This window comes from Chiloscyllium plagiosum, unplaced genomic scaffold (genome assembly GCF_037043375.1).
Source record: "Chiloscyllium plagiosum isolate Xiang-an unplaced genomic scaffold, Cpla_swu_hap1 HiC_scaffold_15, whole genome shotgun sequence".
Lineage (NCBI taxonomy): Eukaryota > Metazoa > Chordata > Chondrichthyes > Orectolobiformes > Hemiscylliidae > Chiloscyllium > Chiloscyllium plagiosum.
The window spans coordinates 75575364-75595932 of NW_028270153.1; the positions used below are offsets into that span (position 1 = coordinate 75575364).

Genomic DNA, 20569 nt, shown 5'->3' on the forward strand with positions numbered 1-20569 from the left:
GTGCCCTGTTCACTCCGTGTGCCCCGTTCACACCGTGTGCCCCGTTCACTTTCCGTGTGCCCCATTTGCTCTCCGTGTGCCCCGTTCACTTTCCATGTGCCCCATTTGCTCTCCGTGTGCCCTGTTCACTTTGCGTGTGCCCCGTTTACTTTGCGTGTGCCCCTTTCACTCCGTGTGCCCCGTTCACTCCGTGTGCCTCATTCACTTTCCATGTTTCCTGTTCACTTTCCGTGTGCCCCGTTTACTTTCTGTGTGCCCCGTTTACTTTCCATTTGCCCCGTTCACTTTGCTTGTGCCCCGTTCACTTTCCGTGTTTCCTGTCCACTTTGCGTGTGCCCCGTTCACATTCCGTGTGCCCATGTTCACTCCGTGTGCCCTGTTCACACCGTGTGCCCCGTTTACTTTCCGTGTGCCGCGTTCACTTTCCGTGTGCCCTGTTCACTCCATGTGTCCCGTTCACGTTCCATGTGCCCTGTTCACTCCGTGTGCCCCGTTCACACCGTGTGCCCCGTTCACTTTCCGTGTGCCCGTTCACTTTGAGTGTGCCCCGTTCACTTTGAGTGTGCCCCGTTCACTTTCCGTGTGCCCCGTTCACTCTGTGTGCCCTGTTCACTTTCCGTGTGCCCTGTTTGCTTTCCATGTGCCCCATTCACTTTGCGTGTGCCCCTTTCACTCCGTGTGCCCCGTTCACTCCGTGTGCCCCATTCACTTTCCATGTTTCCTGTTCACTTTCTGTGTGCCCCGTTTACTTTCTGTGTGCCCCGTTTACTTTCCGTGTGCCCCGTTCACTTTCCGTGTTTCCTGTTCACTTTGCGTGTGCCCCATTCACATTCCGTGTGCCCTGTTCACTCCGTGTGCCCTGTTCACACCGTGTGCTCCGTTTACTTTCCGTGTGCCGCGTTCACTTTCCGTGTGCCCCATTCACTTTCCATGTGCCCTGTTCACTCCATGTGTCCCGTTCACGTTCCATGTGCCCTGTCCACTCCGTGTGCCCCGTTCACACCGTGTGCCCCGTTCACTTTCCGTGTGCCCCATTTACTCTCCGTGTGCCCCGTTCACTTTCCGTGTTTCTTGTTCACAATCCGTGTGCTCTGTTCACTCCGTGTGCCCCATTCACTTTCCGTGTGCCCCGTTCACTTTGCGTGTGCCCCGTTCACTTTGCGTGTGCCCCGTTCACTTTCTGTGTGCCCCGTTTACGTTCCGTGTGCCCTGTTCACTTTCCGTGCGCCCTGTTCACTACTTGTGCCTCGTTTACGTTCCGTGTGTCCTGTTCACTTTCCGTGCGCCCTGTTCACTACGTGTGCCTCGTTCACTTTCCGTGTGCCCCGTTCACTATCCATGTGCCCTTTCTCTTTCCGTGTGCCCCGTACACTCCATGTGCCTCGTTCACTTTCCGTGTGCCCCGTTCACTTTCCGTGTGCCCTGTTCACTTTCTGTGTGCCCTGTTCACTTTCCGTGTGCCCCGTTCACTTTCCATGTGTCCTGTTCACTCCGTGTGCCCCGTTCACTCCGTGTGCCCTGTTCATTTTGCGTGTGCCCTGTTCACTCCGTGTGCCCCGTTCACTTTCCGTGTGCCCTGTTCACTCCGTGTGCCCCGTTCACTCCGTGTGCCCCGTTCACTCCGTGTGTCCCGTTCACTTTGCGTGTGCCCTGTTCACTCCGTGTGCCCCGTTCATTTTGCGTGTGCCCTGTTCATTTTCCGTGTGCCCCATTCACTTTGCGTGTGCCCTGTTTACTTCCCGTGTGCCCCGTTCACTTTGCGTGTGCCCCATTCACTTTCCGTGTTTCCTGTTCTCTTTCCGTGAGCCCCATTCACTTTCTGTGTGCCCCGTTTATTTTCCGTGTGCACCGTTCACTTTGCGTGTGCCCCGTTCACATTCCATGTGCCCATGTTCACTCCGTGTGCCCTGTTCACACCGTGTGCCCCGTTCACTCCGTGTCCCCCGTTCACTCTGTGTGCCTGGTTCACTATCCATGTGCCCTTTCTCTTTCTGTGTGCCACGTTCACTCCGTGTGCCCCGTTTACGTTCCGTGTGCCCTGTTCACTTTCCGTGTGCCCTGTTCACTTTCCGTGTGCCCCGTTCACTTTCCGTGTGCCCTGTTCACTCCGTGTGCCCCGTTCCCTCTGTGTGCCCCGTTCACTTTCCGTGTGCCTTGTTCAATCCGTGTGCCCCGTTCTCTCTGTGTGTCCGGTTCACTTTGCGTGTGAACGGTTCAATCCATGTGCTTAGTTCACTCTCCGTGTACCCCGTTCAATTTCCGTATCATCCGTTCACTTTCCGTGTGCCCTGTTCACTTTCTGTGTGCCCCGTTCACTTTCCGTGTGCCCCGTTCACTTTGATTGTGCCCCGTTCACTTTCCGTGTGCCCTGTTCACTTTGCGTGTGCCCCGTTTACTTTGCGTGTGCCCCTTTCACTCCGTGTGCCCCGTTCACTCCGTGTGCCTCGTTCACTTTCCATGTTTCCTGTTCACTTTCTGTGTGCCCTGTTCACTCCATGTGCCCCGTTTACTTTGCGTATGCCCCGTTCACGTTCCGTGTGCCCTGTTCACTCCATGTGCCCCGTTCATTTTCCGTGTTTCCTGTCCACTTTGCGTGTGCCCCGTTCACATTCCGTGTGCCCTGTTCATTTTCCCTGTGCCCCATTCACTTTGCGTGTGCCCTGTTCACTTTCCGTGTGCCCCGTTCACTCCGTGTGTCCCATTCACTTTGCGTGTGCCCCGGTCACTTTGCGTGTGCCCCATTCACTTTCCGTGTGCCCTGTTCACTTTCCGTGTGCCCCGTTCACTCCGTGTGCCCTGTTCACTTTCCGTGTGCCCCGTTCAATCCGTGTGCCCCGTTCAATCCGTGTGCCCGGTTCACTTTGCGTGTGAATGGTTCAATCCATGTGCTCCGTTCACTTTCCGTGTGCCCCGTTCACGTTCCGTGTGCCCTGTTCACTTTCCGTGTGCCCCATTCACTTTCCGTGTGCCACATTCACTTTCTGTGTGCCCTGTTCACTCTGTGTGCCCCGTTCACTTTCCGTGTGCCCGGTTCACTTTGCGAGTGCCCCGTTCAGTCCGTGTATCCTGTTCACTTTGCGTGTGCCCCATTCACTTTGCGTGTGCCCTGTTCATGTTCCGTGTGCCTCATTCACTTTGCGTGTGCCCCGTTCACTTTCCGTGTTTCCTGTTCACTTTCCGTGTGCTCTGTTCACTTTCCGTGTGCCTGGTTCACTTTCCGTGTGCCCCGTTCGCTTTCCGTGTGCCCCGTTCGCTTTCCGTGTGCCCCGTTCGCTTTCCGTGTGCCCCGTTCGCTTTCCGTGTGCCCCGTTCGCTTTCTGTGTGCCCTGTTCACTCCATGTGCCCCGTTCACGTTCCGTGTGCCCCGTTCACGTTCCGTGTGCCCTGTTCACTTTCCGTGTGCCCCGTTCACTTTCCGTGTGCCCTGTTCACTTTCCGTGTGCCCTGTTCACTTTCCATGTGCCCTGTTCACTCCGTGTGCCCCGTTCACTCCGTGTGCCCCGTTCAATCCGTGTGCCCCGTTCTCTCTGTGTGCCCCGTTCACTCCGTGTGCCCCGTTCACTTTGCGTGTGCCCCGTTCACTTTGCGTGTGCTCCGTTCACTCCGTGTGCCCCATTCACTTTCCGTGTTTCCTGTTCACTTTCCGTGAGCCCCATTCACTTTCCGTGTTTCCTGTTCACTTTCCGTGAGCCCCATTCACTTTCCGTGTGCCCCGTTTACTTTCCGTGTGCCCCGTTCACTTTGCGTGTGCCCCGTTCACTTTCCGTGTTTCCTGTTCACTTTGCGTGTGCCCCGTTCACATTCCATGTGCCCATGTTCACTCCGTGTGCCCTGTTCACACCGTGTGCCCCGTTTATTTTCCGTGTGCCCCATTCACTCCGTGTGCCCCGTTCACTTTCCGTGTGCCCCATTCACGTTCCATGTGCCCGATTCACTTTCCGTGTGTCCCGTTCACTCTGTGTGCCCCGTTCACTCTCCGTGTGGCCCGTTCACTCCGTGTGCCCCATTCACTTTGTGTGTGCCCCGTTCACTTTGCGTGTGCCCCGTTCACTATCCATGTGCCCTTTCTCTTTCTGTGTGCCACGTTCACTCCGTGTGCCCCGTTTACGTTCCGTGTGCCCTGTTCACTTTCCGTGCGCCCTGTTCACTCTCCGTGTGCCCCGTTCACTCTCCGTGTGCCCCGTTCACTCTGTGTGCCTGGTTCACTTTGCGTGTGCCTGGTTCACTTTGCGTGTGCCTCATTCACATTGCGTGTGCCCCGTTCACTTTCCGTGTGACCTGTTCACTCCGTGTTCCTCATTCACTTTCCGTGTGCCCCGTTCACTCTCCGTGTGGCCCGTTCACTCCGTGTGCCCCATTCACTTTTGTGTGTGCCCGGTTCACTTTGCGTGTGCCACGTTCACTCCGTGTGCCCCGTTCACTCCGTGTGCCCCGTTAACTCTGTGTGCCTGGTTCACTTTGCGTGTGCCCCGTTCAGTCCGTGTGTCCTATTCACTTTGCGTGCGCCCCATTCACTTTCCGTGTGCCCCGTTCACTTTCCGTGTGCCTGGTTCACTTTCCGTGTGCCCTGTTCACTCCGTGTTCCTCATTCACTTTCCGTGTGCCCCGTTCACTTTCCGTGTGCCCTGTTCACTCTCCGTGTGGCCCGTTCACTCCGTGTGCCCCATTCACTTTGTGTGTGCCCCGTTCACTTTGCGTGTGCCCCATTCACTATCCATGTGCCCTTTCTCTTTCTGTGTGCCACGTTCACTCCGTGTGCCCTGTTTACATTCCGTGTGCCGTGTTCACTTTCCGTGCGCCCTGTTCACTCCGTGTGCCTCGTTCACTTTCCGTGAGCCCCGTTCACTTTCTGTGTGCCCCGTTCACTTTCCATGTGCCCTGTTCACTCCGTGTGCCCCGTTCACTCCGTGTGCCCCGTTCACTTTCTGTGTGCCTCGTTCACTTTCTGTGTGCCCTGTTCACTTTCCGTGTGCCCCGTTCACTTTCCATGTGCCCTGTTCACTCCGTGTGCCCCGTTCACTCCGTGTGCCCCGTTCACTTTGCGTGTGCCCTATTCACTCCGTGTGCCCTGTTCATTTTGCGTGTGCCCTGTTCACTCCGTGTGCCCTGTTCATTTTCCGTGTGCCCCATTCACTTTGCGTGTGCCCTTTTTACTTCCCGTGTGCCCCGTTCACTTTGCGTGTGCCCCGTTCACTTTGCGTGTGCCCCGTTCACTCCGTGTGCCCCATTCACTTTCCGTGTTTCCTGTTCACTTTCCGTGAGCCCCATTCACTTTCCGTGTGCTCCGTTTACTTTCCATGTGCCCTGTTCACTTTGCGTGTGCCCCGTTCACTTTCCGTGTTTCCTGTTCACTTTGCGTGTGCCCCGTTCACATTCCATGTGCCCATGTTCACTCCGTGTGCCCTGTTCACACCGTGTGCCCCATTTACTTTCCGTGTGCCCCGTTCACTTTCCATGTGCCCCATTCACTTTCCGTGTGCCCCATTCACTCCGTGTGCCCCGTTCAACTCCGTGTGCCCCGTTCAATCCGTGTGCCCCGTTCTCTCTGTGTGCCCCGTTCACTCCGTGTGCCCCGTTCAAGTTGCGTGTGCCCTGTTCACTCCGTGTGCCCTGTTCATTTTCCGTGTGCCCTGTTCACTCCTTGTGCCCTGTTCATTTTCCGTGTGCCCCAATCACTTTGCGTGTGCCCCGTTCACTTTGCGTGTGCCCCGTTCACTCCATGTGCCCCATTCACTTTCCGTGTTTCCTGTTCACTTTCCGTGAGCCCCATTCACTTTCCGTGTGCCTGGTTTACTTTCCGTGTGCCCCGTTTACTTTCCGTGTGCACCGTTCACTTTGCGTGTGCCCCGTTCACTTTCCGTGTTTCCTGTTCACTTTGCGTGTGCCCCGTTCACATTCCATGTGCCCATGTTCACTCCGTGTGCCCTGTTCACACCGTGTGCCCCGTTTACTTTCCGTGTGCCCCATTCACTTTCCATGTGCCCTGTTCACTCCATGTGTCCCGTTCATTTTCCGTGTGCCCCATTCACGTTCCATGTGCCCTGTTCACTCCGTGTGCCCCGTTCATTTTCCGTGTGCCCCATTCACTCCGTGTGCCCTGTTCACTCCGTGTGCCCCGTTCACTCTGTGTGCCCTGTTCACTTTGCGTGTGCCCCGTTTACTTTCCGTGTGCCCTGTTCACTTTCCGTGTACCCCGTTCATTTTCCGTGTGCCCCGTTCACTCCGTGTGCCCCATTCACTCCATGTGCCCCATTCACTTTGCGTGTGCCCCGTTCACTTTCCGTGTGCCCAAGTTCACTCTCCGTGTGCCCCGTTCACTCCGTGTGCCCCGTTCACTTTCGGTGTAGCCTTTCACTTTCCTTGTGCCCCGTTCACTTTGCGTGTGCCCTGTTCACTCCGTGTGCCCCGTTCACTCCATGTGCCCCGTTCACTCTGTGTGCCTGGTTCACTTTGCGTGTGCCCCGTTCACTTTCCGTGTGCCCCGTTCACTCTGTGTGCCTGGTTCACTTTCCGTGTGCCCCATTCACTTTCCGTGTGCCCTGTTCACTCTCTGTGTGCCCCGTTCACTTTGCGTGTGCCCCATTCACTATCCAAGTGCCCTTTCTCTTTCTGTGTGCCACGTTCACTCCGTGTGCCCTGTTCACTCCGTGTGCCCCGTTCACTCCGTGTGCCCTGTTACTTTTTCGGTGTGCCCCATTCACTTTGCGTGTGCCCTGTTTACTTCCCGTGTGCCCCGTTCACTTTGAGTGCGCCCCGTTCTCTTTGCGTGTGCCCCGTTCACTCCGTGTGCCCCATTCACTTTCCGTGTTTCCTGTTCACTTTCCGTGTGCCCCGTTTACTTTGCGTGTGTCCCGTTCACTCCGTGTGCCCCGTTCACTTTGTGTGTGCCCTGTTCATTTTCCGTGTGCCCCATTCACTTTGCGTGTGCCCCGTTCACTCCGTGTGCCCTGTTCACTCCATGTGCCCCGTTTACTTCCCGTGTGCCCCTTTCACTTTCCGTGTTTCCTGTTCACTTTCCGTGTGCCCCATTCACTTTCCGTGTGCCCTGTTTACTTTCAGTGTGCCCCGTTTACTTTCCATGTGCCCCGTTCACTTTGCGTGTGCCCCGTTCACTTTCCGTGTTTCCTGTTCACTTTGCGTGTGCCCCGTTCACATTCCATGTGCCCATGTTCACTCCGTGTGCCCTGTTCACACCGTGTGCCCCGTTTACTTTCCTTGTGCCCCGTTCACTTTCCATGTGCCCCATTCACTTTCCGTGTGCCCCATTCACTCCGTGTGCCCCATTCACTCCGTGTGCCCCGTTCAATCCGTGTGCCCCGTTCACTTTGCGTGTGCCCTGTTCACTTTCCGTGTGCCCCATTCACTTTGCGTTTGCCCTGTTCACTTTCCGTGTGCCCCGTTCACTTTCCGTGTGCCCAGTTCACTTTGCGTGTGCCCCGTTCAGTCCCTGTGTCCTGTTCACTCTGTGTGCCCCGTTCACTTTCCGTGTGCCCCATTCACTTTCCGTGTTTCCTGTTCACTTTCCGTGAGCCCCATTCACTTTCCGTGTGCCCCGTTTACTTTCCGTGTGCACCGTTCACTTTGCGTGTGCCCCGTTCACATTCCATGTGCCCATGTTCACTCCGTGTGCCCTGTTCACACCGTGTGCCCCGTTTACTTTCCGTGTGCCCCGTTCACTCCGTGTGCCCCGTTCATTTTCCGTGTGCCCCGTTCACTTTCCGTGTTTCCTGTTCACTTTGCGTGTGCCCCGTTCACATTCCATGTGCCCATGTTCACTCCGTGTGCCCTGTTCACACCATGTGCCCCGTTTACTTTCCGTGTGCCCCGTTCACTCTCCGTGTGCCATGTTCACTCCGTGTGCCCCGTTCACTCTGTGTGCCTGGTTCACTTTGTGTGTGCCCCGTTCACTTTGCGTGTGCCCCGTTCACTTTCCGTGTACCCTGTTCACTCCGTGTTCCTCATTCACTTTCCGTGTGCCCCGTTCACTTTCCGTGTGCCCTGTTCACTCTCCGTGTGCCATGTTCACTCCGTGTGCCCCGTTCACTCTGTGTGCCTGGTTCACTTTGTGTGTGCCCCGTTCACTTTGCGTGTGCCCCGTTCACTTTCCGTGTACCCTGTTCACTCCGTGTTCCTCATTCACTTTCCGTGTGCCCCGTTCACTTTCCGTGTGGCCCGTTCACTCCTTGTGCCCCATTCACTTTTTGTGTGCCCCGTTCACTTTGCGTGTGCCACGTTCACTCCGTGTGCCCCGTTTACGTTCCGTGTGCCCTGTTCACTTTCTGTGCGCCCTGTTCACTACGTGTGCCCCGTACACTCCGTGTGCCTCGTTCACTTTCCGTGTGCCCCGTTCACTTTCCATGTGCCCTGTTCACTCCGTGTGCCCCGTTCACTCCGTGTGCCCCGTTCACTTTGCGTGTGCTCTGTTCACTCCGTGTGCCCTGTTCATTTTGCGTGTGCCCTGTTCACTCCGTGTGCCCCGTTCACTTTCCGTGTGCCCTGTTCACTCCGTGTGCCTCGTTCACTTTCCGCGTGCCCCGTTCACTTTGCGTGTGCCCTGTTCACTTTCCGTGTGCCCCGTTCACTTTCCATGTGCCCTGTTCACTCCGTGTGCCCCGTTCACTCCGTGTGCCCCGTTCACTCCGTGTGCCCCGTTCACTTTGCGTGTGCCCTGTTCACTCCGTGTGCCCTGTTCATTTTCCGTGTGCCCTGTTCACTCCGTGTGCCCTGTTCATTTTCCGTGTGCCCCATTCACTTTGCGTGTGCCCTGTTTACTTTCCGTGTGCACCGTTCACTTTGCGTGTGCCCCGTTCACATTCCATGTGCCCATGTTCACTCCGTGTGCCCCGTTTACTTTCCGTGTGCCCCGTTCACTCCGTGTCCCCCGTTCACTCTGTGTGCCTGGTTCACTTTGCGTATGCCCCGTTCACTATCCATGTGCCCTTTCTCTTTCTGTGTGCCACGTTCACTCCGTGTGCCCCGTTTACGTTCCGTGTGCCCTGTTCACTTTCCGTGTGCCCTGTTCACTTTCCGTGTGCCCCGTTCACTTTCCGTGTGCCCTGTTCACTCCGTGTGCCCCGTTCCCTCTGTGTGCCCCGTTCACTTTCCGTGTGCCTTGTTCAATCCGTGTGCCCCGTTCTCTCTGTGTGTCCGGTTCACTTTGCGTGTGAACGGTTCAATCCATGTGCTTAGTTCACTCTCCGTGTACCCCGTTCAATTTCCGTGTCATCCGTTCACTTTCCGTGTGCCCTGTTCACTTTCTGTGTGCCCTGTTCACTCCATGTGCCCCGTTTACTTTGCGTGTGCCTGTTTTAAAAAATTCTCAAGGTCAAGGACCAGGCTCGCAGGAAAGTCGTCTGACACAGAACAAACAGCCAAGAGGCGAGTCTGCTAGAATATAAGTGTTTTATTCCCCGCAGCGTCGCCACAACCAGGTCTCGTACTTACAACGGGTCTGGTTTATACTCACTCTACGTGTTACCGGAACTGGGAGCCGTCAGTTCTCGTAGAGCGGTTGCCAACAACCCACGCTCGGCGGTTAAACGCAACCCCGGAGCAGACTCACCGAACTGGAGACTTTTCCAGCTGATATACTCTTTTCCAGATATAAACATTCATGTGAACAGCAGAGCAAGGCTAAAAAACACATTCCATTCTGGTTACATACAGATAAGAAGATTCACACGGGGAGGTGTGTAATAAGATTCACACGGGACTAAGCAACACCTCCATTCCGGTTAGATTCACACATGTATTGGGACATAATTTTTAACCGTTTCACCACATTCCACTGCTTGGCCCAATACATGTGTTACATTATGATTCACACATGTATTGGGACATAATTTTACACCACAGTGCCCCGTTCACGTTCCGTGTGCCCTGTTCACTCCATGTGCCCCGTTCATTTTCCCTGTGCCCTGTTTTCTCCGTGTGCCCCGTTCACTTTCTGTGTGCCCTGTTCGCTCCATGTGCCCCGTTCACTTTCCGTGTGCCCCGTTCACGTCCGTGTGCCCTGTTCATTTTCCGTGTGCCCCATTCACTTTGCGTGTGCCCTGTTCACTTTCCGTGTGCCCCGTTCACTCCGTGTGTCCCATTCACTTTGCGTGTGCCCCGGTCACTTTGCGTGTGCCCCATTCACGTTCCGTGTGCCCTGTTCACTTTCCGTGTGCCCCGTTCACTCCGTGTGCCCTGTTCACTTTCCATGTGCCCCGTTCAATCCGTGTGCCCCGTTCAATCCGTGTGCCCGGTTCATTTTGCGTGTGAATGGTTCAATCCATGTGCTCCGTTCACTTTCCGTGTGCCCCGTTCACGTTCCGTGCGCCCCGTTCACTTTCCGTGTGCCCCATTCACTTTCCGTGTGCCACATTCACTTTCTGTGTGCCCTGTTCACTTTGCGAGTGCCCCGTTCAGTCCGTGTATCCTGTTCACTTTGCGTGTGCCCCATTCACTTTGCGTGTGCCCTGTTCATGTTCCGTGTGCCTCATTCACTTTGCGTGTGCCCCGTTCACTTTCCGTGTTTCCTGTTCACTTTCCGTGTGCTCTGTTCACTTTCCGTGTGCCTGGTTCACTTTCCGTGTGCCCCGTTCGCTTTCCGTGTGCCCCGTTCGCTTTCTGTGTGCCCTGTTCACTCCATGTGCCCCGTTCACTTTCCGTGTGCCCCGTTCACGTTCCGTGTGCCCTGTTCACTTTCCGTGTGCCCCATTCACTTTGCGTTTGCCCTGTTCACTTTCCGTGTGCCCCGTTCACTTTGCGTGTGCCCGGTTCACTTTGCATGTGCCCCGTTCAGTCCCTGTGTCCTGTTCAATTTACGTGTGCCCCATTCACTTTCCGTGTGCCCTGTTCATGTTCCGTGTGCCTCATTCACTTTGCGTGTGCCCCGTTCACTTTCCGTGTTTCCTGTTCACTTTCCGTGTGCCTGGTTCACTTTCCGTGTTTCCTGTTCACTTTCCGTGTGCCCTGTTCACTCCATGTGCCCCGTTCACTTTCCATGTGCCCCGTTCACGTTCCGTGTGCCCCGTTCACGTTCCGTGTGCCCTGTTCACTCCATGTGCCCCGTTCACTTTCCATGTGCCGAGTTCACTTTCCGTGTGCCCTGTTCACTTTCCGTGTGTCCCGTTCACTTTCCGTGTGCCCCGTTCAATCCGTGTGCCCCGTTCTCTCTGTGTGCCCGGTTCACTTTGCATGTGAACGGTTCAATCCATGTGCTCTGTTCACTTTCCGTGTGCCCCGTTCACGTTCCGTGTGCCCTGTTCATTTTCCGTGTGCCCCATTCACTTTGTGTGTGCCCTGTTCACTTTCCGTGTGCCCCGTTCACTCCGTGTGCCCCGTTCACTTTGCGTGTGCCCCGGTCACTTTGCGTGTGCCCCGTTCACTTTCCGTGTGCCCTGTTCACTTTCCGTGTGCCCCGTTCACTTTCCGTGTGCCCCGTTCACTTCATGTGCCCTGTTCACTTTCCGTGTGCCCCGTTCAATCCGTGTGCCCCGTTCTCTCTGTGTGCCCGGTTCACTTTGCGTGTGAATGGTTCAATCCATGTGCTCCGTTCACTTTCCGTGTGCCCCGTTCACGTTCCGTGTGCCCTGTTCACTTTCCGTGTGCCCCATTCACTTTGCGTTTGCCCTGTTCACTTTCCGTGTGCCCCGTTCACTTTCCGTGTGCCCAGTTCACTTTGCGTGTGCCCCGTTCAGTCCCTGTGTCCTGTTCACTCTGTGTGCCCCGTTCACTTTCCGTGTGCCCGGTTCACTTTGCGAGTGCCCCGTTCAGTCCATGTATCCTGTTCACTTTGCGTGTGCCCCATTCACTTTGCGTGTGCCCTGTTCATGTTCCGTGTGCCTCATTCACTTTGCGTGTGCCCCGTTCACTTTCCGTGTTTCCTGTTCACTTTCCGTGTGCTCTGTTCACTTTCCGTGTGCCTGGTTCACTTTCCGTGTGCCCCGTTCACTTTCCATGTGCCCCGTTCGCTTTCCGTGTGCCCCGTTCACTTTCTGTGTGCCCCGTTCACTTTCCGTGTGCCCGGTTCACTTTGCGAGTGCCCCGTTCAGTCCGTGTATCCTGTTCACTTTGCGTGTGCCCCATTCACTTTGCGTGTGCCCTGATCATGTTCCGTGTGCCTCATTCACTTTGCGTGTGCCCCGTTCACTTTCCGTGTTTCCTGTTCACTTTCCGTGTGCTCTGTTCACTTTCCGTGTGCCTGGTTCACTTTCCGTGTGCCCCGTTCACTTTCTGTGTGCCCTGTTCACTCCATGTGCCCCGTTCACTTTCCGTTTGCCCCGTTCACGTTCCGTGTGCCCAGTTCACTTTCCGTGTGCCCCATTCACTTTGCGTTTGCCCTGTTCACTTTCCGTGTGCCCCGTTCACTTTCCGTGTGCCCGGTTCACTTTGCGTGTGCCCCGTTCAGTCCCTGTGTCCTGTTCACTTTCCATGTGCCCCGTTCACTTTCCGTGTGCCCCGTTCACTTTCTGTGTGCCCTGTTCACTCCGTGTGCCCCGTTCACTTTCCGTGTGCCACGTTTACTTTCTATGTGCCCCGTTCACTCCATGTGCCGAGTTCACTTTCCGTGTGCCCTGTTCACTTTCCGTGTGTCCCGTTCACTTTCCGTGTGCCCCGTTCAATCCGTGTGCCCCGTTCTCTCTGTGTGCCCGGTTCACTTTGCGTGTGAACGGTTCAATCCATGTGCTCCGTTCACTTTCCGTGTGCCCTGTTCACGTTCCGTGTGCCCTGTTCATTTTCCGTGTGCCCCATTCACTTTGTGTGTGCCCCGGTCACTTTCCATGTGCCCCGTTCACTTTGCCTGTGCCCCGTTCACTTTGCCTGTGCCCCGTTCACTTTCCGTGTGCCCCGTTCACTTTCCATGTGCCCCGTTTACTCCGTGTGCCCTGTTCACTTTCCGTGTGCCGCATTCTCTCTGTGTGCCCCGTTCACTTTGCGTGTGCCCCGTTCACTTTCCGTGTGCCCTGTTCACTTTTCATGTGCCCCGTTCAATCCGTGTGCCCCGTTCTCTCTGTGTGCCCGGTTCACTTTGCGTGTGAATGGTTCAATCCATGTGCTCCGTTCACTTTCCGTGTGCCCCGTTCACGTTCCGTGTGCCCTGTTCACTTTCCGTGTGCCCCATTCACTTTGCGTTTGCTCCGTTCACTTTCCGTGTGCCCCGTTCACTTTCCATGTGCCCCGTTTACTCCGTGTGCCCTGTTCACTTTCCGTGTGCCGCATTCTCTCTGTGTGCCCCGTTCACTTTGCGTGTGCCCCGTTCACTTTCCGTGTGCCCTGTTCATGTTCCGTGTGCCTCATTCACTTTGCATGTGCCCCGTTCACTTTCCGTGTTTCCTGTTCACTTTCCGTGTGCCCCATTCACTTTCCGTGTGCCCTGTTCACTTTCCGTGTGCCCCATTCACTTTCCGTGTGCCCTGTTCACTTTCCGTGTGCCCCGTTCACTCCGTGTGCCCCGTTCACTCCGTGTGCCCCGTTCACTCTGTGTGCCCTGTTCACTTTCCGTGTGCCCCGTTCAATCCGTGTGCCCCGTTCACTCTGTGTGCCCGGTTCACTTTGCGTGTGAATGGTTCAATCCATGTGCTCCGTTCACTTTCCGTGTGCCCCGTTCACGTTCCGTGTGCTCTGTTCACTTTCCGTGTGCCTGGTTCACTTTCCGTGTGCACCGTTCACTTTCCATGTGCCCCGTTCACTTTCCGTGTGCCCCGTTCACTTTCTGTGTGCCCCGTTCACTTTCCGTGTGCCCGGTTCACTTTGCGAGTGCCCCGTTCAGTCCGTGTATCCTGTTCACTTTGCGTGTGCCCCATTCACTTTGCGTGTGCCCTGATCATGTTCCGTGTGCCTCATTCACTTTGCGTGTGCCCCGTTCACTTTCCGTGTTTCCTGTTCACTTTCCGTGTGCTCTGTTCACTTTCCGTGTGCCTGGTTCACTTTCCGTGTGCCCCGTTCACTTTCTGTGTGCCCTGTTCACTCCATGTGCCCCGTTCACTTTCCGTTTGCCCCGTTCACGTTCCGTGTGCCCAGTTCACTTTCCGTGTGCCCCATTCACTTTGCGTTTGCCCTGTTCACTTTCCGTGTGCCCCGTTCACTTTCCGTGTGCCCGGTTCACTTTGCGTGTGCCCCGTTCAGTCCCTGTGTCCTGTTCACTTTCCATGTGCCCCGTTCACTTTCCGTGTGCCCCGTTCACTTTCTGTGTGCCCTGTTCACTCCGTGTGCCCCGTTCACTTTCCGTGTGCCACGTTTACTTTCTATGTGCCCCGTTCACTCCATGTGCCGAGTTCACTTTCCGTGTGCCCTGTTCACTTTCCGTGTGTCCCGTTCACTTTCCGTGTGCCCCGTTCAATCCGTGTGCCCCGTTCTCTCTGTGTGCCCGGTTCACTTTGCGTGTGAACGGTTCAATCCATGTGCTCCGTTCACTTTCCGTGTGCCCTGTTCACGTTCCGTGTGCCCTGTTCATTTTCCGTGTGCCCCATTCACTTTGTGTGTGCCCCGGTCACTTTCCATGTGCCCTGTTCACTCCGTGTGCCCCGTTCACTTTGCCTGTGCCCCGTTCACTTTCCATGTGCCCCGTTCACTTTCCATGTGCCCCGTTTACTCCGTGTGCCCTGTTCACTTTCCGTGTGCCGCATTCTCTCTGTGTGCCCCGTTCACTTTGCGTGTGCCCCGTTCACTTTCCGTGTGCCCTGTTCACTTTTCATGTGCCCCGTTCAATCCGTGTGCCCCGTTCTCTCTGTGTGCCCGGTTCACTTTGCGTGTGAATGGTTCAATCCATGTGCTCCGTTCACTTTCCGTGTGCCCCGTTCACGTTCCGTGTGCCCTGTTCACTTTCCGTGTGCCCCATTCACTTTGCGTTTGCTCCGTTCACTTTCCGTGTGCCCCGTTCACTTTCCATGTGCCCCGTTTACTCCGTGTGCCCTGTTCACTTTCCGTGTGCCGCATTCTCTCTGTGTGCCCCGTTCACTTTGCGTGTGCCCCGTTCACTTTCCGTGTGCCCTGTTCATGTTCCGTGTGCCTCATTCACTTTGCATGTGCCCCGTTCACTTTCCGTGTTTCCTGTTCACTTTCCGTGTGCTCTGTTCACTTTCCGTGTGCCCTGTTCACTTTCCGTGTGCCCCATTCACTTTCCGTGTGCCCTGTTCACTTTCCGTGTGCCCCGTTCACTCCGTGTGCCCCGTTCACTCTGTGTGCCCTGTTCACTTTCCGTGTGCCCCGTTCAATCCGTGTGCCCCGTTCACTCTGTGTGCCCGGTTCACTTTGCGTGTGAATGGTTCAATCCATGTGCTCCGTTCACTTTCCGTGTGCCCCGTTCACGTTCCGTGTGCCCTGTTCACTTTCCGTGTGCCCCATTCACTTTGCGTTTGCTCCGTTCACTTTCCGTGTGCCCCGTTCACTTTGCGTGTGCCCCGTTCACTTTCCGTGTTTCCTGTTCACTTTCCGTGTGCCTGGTTCACTTTCCGTGTGCCTGGTTCACTTTCCGTGTGCCCCGTTTACTTTCCGTGTGCTCTGTTCACTTTCCGTGTGCCTGGTTCACTTTCCGTGTGCCCCATTCACTTTGCGTTTGCTCCGTTCACTTTCCGTGTGCCCCGTTCACTTTCCGTGTGCCCCGTTCACTTTGCGTGTGCCCCGTTCACTTTCCGTGTTTCCTGTTCACTTTCCGTGTGCTCTGTTCACTTTCCGTGTGCCTGGTTCACTTTCCGTGTGCCCCGTTCACTTTCCATGTGCCCCGTTCACTTTCCGTGTGCTCTGTTCACTTTCCGTGTGCCTGGTTCACTTTCCGTGTGCCACGTCCTCTTTCCGTGTGCCCCGTTCACTCCGTGTGCCCCGTTTACTTTCCGTGTGCCCTGTTCACTTTCCATGTGCCCCGTTCACTCCGTGTGCCACGTCCTCTTTCCGTGTGCCCCGTTCACTCCGTGTGCCCCATTCACTTTCCGTGTGCCCTGTTCACTTTCCGTGTGCCCTGTTCACTTTGCGTGTGCCCCATTCACTTTCCGTGTGCCCTGTTCACTTTCTGTGTGCCCTGTTCACTCCGTGTGCCCTGTTTACTTTCCGTGTGCCCCGTTCACTTTGCGTGTGCCCCATTCACTTTCCGTGTGCCCTGTTCACTTTCTGTGTGCCCTGTTCACTCCGTGTGCCCTGTTCACTTTCCGTGTGCCCCGTTCACTTTCCGTCTGCCCTGTTCACTCTGTGTGCCCCGGTCACTTTGCGTGTGAACCATTCAATCCATGTGCCCTGTTCACTTTCCGTGTGCCCTGTTCATGTTCCGTGTGCCCTGTTCACTCCGTGTGCCCCGGTCACTTTGCGTGTGCCCCGGTCACTTTGCGTGTGCCCCGGTCACTTTGCGTGTGCCCCGTTCACTCCGTGTGCCCCATTCACTCCGTGTGCCCCGTTCACTCCGTGTACCCTATTCACTCCCCATAAACCCATTCACTGTTTCAACATAGAACAATACAGCGCAGAACAGGCCCTTCGTCCCTCGATGTTGCGCCGACCTGTGAACTATTCTCAGCTCGTCCCCCAACACTATCCCATCATCATCCATGTGCTTATCTAAGGATTGTTTAAATCTCCCTAATGTGGCTGAGTTAACTACATTAGCAGGTAGGGCATTCCACGCCCTTACCCCTCTCTGAGTAAGGAACCTGCCTCTGACATCTGTCAGGCATGGAGGAAGTGGTTGAGTGAGGGAGCTGTGGTTTACTAAAGTTAAATCTCTGTCCATGAGAAGTCATTGGCAAATAGGATCAGGGAAAATAAATGTGAGGTGACGCGCTTTGGGAAGAATAACAGGAAGGCAGAGTACTGGGTCGATGGAAAGATTCTTGGTAGTGTGGATGTGCAGAGGGATCTTGGAGTCCCATGTACATAGATCCCTGAAAGTTGCCACCCAGGTGGATAGTGCTGTTAAGAAGGCATACGGTGTGTTAGCTTTCATTGGTAGGATTGAGTTCTGGAGTCATGATGTTATGCTGCAACTATACAAAACGTTAGTGCGGCCTCACTTGGAATATTGTGTACAGTTCTGGTCCCCATATTTTGGGAAGGATGTGGAAGCATTGGAAAAGGTGCAGAGGAAATTTACTAGGATGTTGCCTGGTCTGGAGGGAAGGTCTTATGAGGAAAGGCTGAGGGACTTGGGTGTGTTCTCATTGGAAAGAAGAAGGCTAAGGGGGGATTTGATAGAGACATACAAGATGGTCAGAGGATTAGATAGGGTAGACAGTGAAAGACTTTTTCCTAGGATGATGACATCAGCTTGTACGAGGGGACATAACTACAAATTGAGGGGTGAGAGATTTAAGACAGATGTCAGAGGCAGGTTCTTTACTCAGAGTATTTGGGGGGTGGAACGTACTGCCTGCAACAGTGGTAGACTTGCCAACATTAAGGACATTTAAATGGTCATTGGATAAATATATGGATGAGAATGGAATAGTGTAGGTTAGATAGGCTTCAGATTGTTTTCACAGGTCGGAGCAACATCGAGGGCCGAAGGATCTGTACCACTCTGGAATGTTCTATGTTCACTCCCCATGTGTCCTGTTCACTGTCACAGTGTCCCACAAACATTATTTTAAATGTGAAAATGTAAGAATTGTTGGCTTTTGAATTCAGGAATTAATGAAAGAGCTGCGAGGGAAAAGGGCAGTTTATGAAGTGACATTGAGAATCGGGAAGGCGCTAATGGACAAAGCAGAACATCCAGGCGACCGGGAAGATCTGCAGGAGCAGGTGACAGACCTGAGTGAACACTGGAACAGCCTGAATGGAAAATCTCTGTGCAGGTATTGATTCACATTCAGGGATCTGTGGATAAACACTCCAAGATCCCTCTGAGCTTCCGAGTACCCTGACATTGAATATTCCCTCATCTTCTTTCAAAGTGCATCACTTCACATTTATCAAGCTCAAATTCCATCTGCCACTGATCTATCCACCTGACCAACTGGGTCATACTGTTCTGTAACCAAAGACCTTCCTACTCACTGACATCCACCAGAGCAATCTTTCCATCATCAACATTTCATCCACATCATTTATATAAATCACAAACAACAAGGGACCCAGTGGTGGGGACCTCAGTGAACCCTGGAACGCAGCACTGCACACTGTCTGCCATTTGGTCAACGACCCATTTAGTCCACCTTGGTTTCCCGTCTGCCAATCAGTTTCTCTGTTTGAATCCATCCACTTATTTCTTTCGCATTACATAGTACCTGGTTTAGGACTGCATGTTCTCCACTTGGTTCCTCAATGAATTGGTCCAGAAAACGAAGCCATACACAGAAATTTACCAAAGATCCTCAGGCAGCACCTTCCAAACCCACGACCACTTCCATCTAGAAGGGCAAGGGCAGCAGATACATGGGAACACCACCCCCTGCAAGTTCCCCTCCAAGCCACTCACTATCCTAACTTGGAAACATATCACCATTCCTTCATTGTCACCAGGTCTGAGAATTCCCTCCTAATGGCATTGTGGGTCAACTCAAGGAGGTGAACTGCAGCGGGTCAGGAAGGCAGCTCACCCCCACCCTCACAAGGGGCAATTAGGGACGGGTAATAAATACCGGCCCAACCAGTGACACCCACATCCCATGTGCGAATGAGAAAAAAAAATCACTTTGGACATTACTGTGGTCATCATTCCCTGAAACCCAGACAAATGGCACTGCATATTCTCCATGAACAGACATTTGTTACACACAAAGAAATGAAGCTATCTTAACATGAAATACAGAGATTTTGAATCGGTCTGCAAAACAGAACTTCAGACTATTCCCCACCATTTTACAGTGATGTGAACCAAAGAATTAATCCCTTATCCTGAGTCTTTAATTTTGGTGTAACCGATTCTTCCTGTATCGTTCCTGAAAACAATGTGGGCGGTACAGTGGCTCATTGGTTAGCACTGCTGCCTCACAGCACCAGGGACCTGGGTTCGATACTAGCCTCGGGCGACTCTCTGTGTGGAGTTTGCACATTCTCCCCATGTCTGCGTGGGTTTCCTCCAGGTGCTCCGGTTTCCTCCCAAAGTCCAAAGATGTGCAGGTTAGGTGAACTGGCCATGCTAAATTGCCCGTAGTGTTCAGAGATGTGCAGGCTGGGTGGGTTATGGTAATAGGGTAGAAGAATGGGTCTGGGTGGGTTACTCTTCGGAGGGTCGGTGTGGACTTGTTGGGCCAAATGGCCTGTTTGCACACTGTAGAGATTCGATGATAAAACTATGATGTACTCTTCCATATACATGAGCAAAGCTGAGATCCTTCATTGTCTCAGATTAATAACCTACAGACTGTAAGGCAAACCCTCATGTCCGTCTGAGCTTACTCAGCCCCTTAACTGCTTTGAAAAAAAAATCTCTTCTCTCAATGAGACACCATTCTTACTTTTGAGCTCAATCAGATTTCCTCCTGACCCTCTAAAATCACTCAACCTCAAGAATTTCAAACATCTAGATTATTGTAAATGACAAAAAACAGCCAGTGACCCCTCTCCTGTTCGAGGCCACCTCAGGAAAAGCAATTTTCCGCACACCCTCCAGGAGTCCCGCAGTCTCTCAAACAGCGGAATAGGTTCCTGGGCAGTAAATGCTGGCCCAGCCAATGATGCTGGTGTCCCACGTGGCAATAAAATAAACATTACTAATGAGAGGGACTTTCTTGTTTGAACGTCCTGTATCCTTGTTGGAAATACTGTGTCATTTTCTTTTGTGCTGATAATGATTTCAATTCTCTTGGTTCAGGGATAAATGTTGTCTTCAGTGCCCCTCAACAGGCACCACAAGATCTCCAACACTGCCTTACATTGACCCTCCGACAATGCAGCACTCCCTCAGCACTGACCCTGCAACAGTGTAACGCTTGCTCAACACTGACCCTCTGACAGTGCAGCGCTCCCTCTACACTGACCCTCCGACAGTGCCCACTCCCTCAGCACTGACCCTCCGACAGTGCGGTACTCCCTCAGCACTGACCCTCCCATAGTGCAGCGCTCCCTCTGCACTGACCCTCTGACAGTGCCCACTCCGTCTGCACTGACCCTCCCATAGTGCGGCACTCCCTCAGCATTGACCCTCCGACAGTGCCCACTCCGTCTGCACTGACCCTTCCATAGTGCGGCACTCCCTCAGCACTGACCCTCTGACAGTGCAGCGCTCCCTCAGCACTGACCCTCCGATAGTGCAGCACTCCCTCAGCACTGACCCTCCGACAGTGCAGCGCTCCCTCAGCACTGACCCTCCGATAGTGCAGCACTCCCTCAGCACTGACCCTCCGACAGTGCGGCACTCCATCAGCACTGACCCTCTGACAGTGCAGCGCTCCCTCAGCACTGACCCTCCGATAGTGCAGCACTCCCTCAGCACTGACCCTCCGACAGTGCGGCACTCCATCAGCACTGACCCTCCGACAGTGCGGCGCTCCCTCAGCACGGACCCTCCGACAGTGCAGCGCTCCCTCAGCACTGACCCTCTGACAGTGCAGCGCTCCCTCAGCACTGACCCTCTGACAGTGCAGCGCTCCCTCAGCACTGACCCTCCGACAGTGTGGTGCTCCCTCAGCACTGACCCTCTGACAGTGCAGTGCTC

The 20569-nt window shown here is 54.5% G+C and overlaps 1 protein-coding gene across 1 annotated transcript in view; it reads left to right on the plus strand.

Annotated features, from left to right (window-relative positions):
* The window catches only part of LOC148147695 (microtubule-actin cross-linking factor 1, isoforms 6/7-like), a 237723-nt gene that overhangs the window by 93562 nt on the left and 123592 nt on the right, over positions 1-20569 (plus strand). The window contains exon 7 of the mRNA XM_087994629.1: positions 17596-17765. Coding sequence (XP_087850755.1) covers positions 17596-17765 — 170 coding nt within the window. The remainder of the gene's footprint in view (positions 1-17595; positions 17766-20569) is intronic.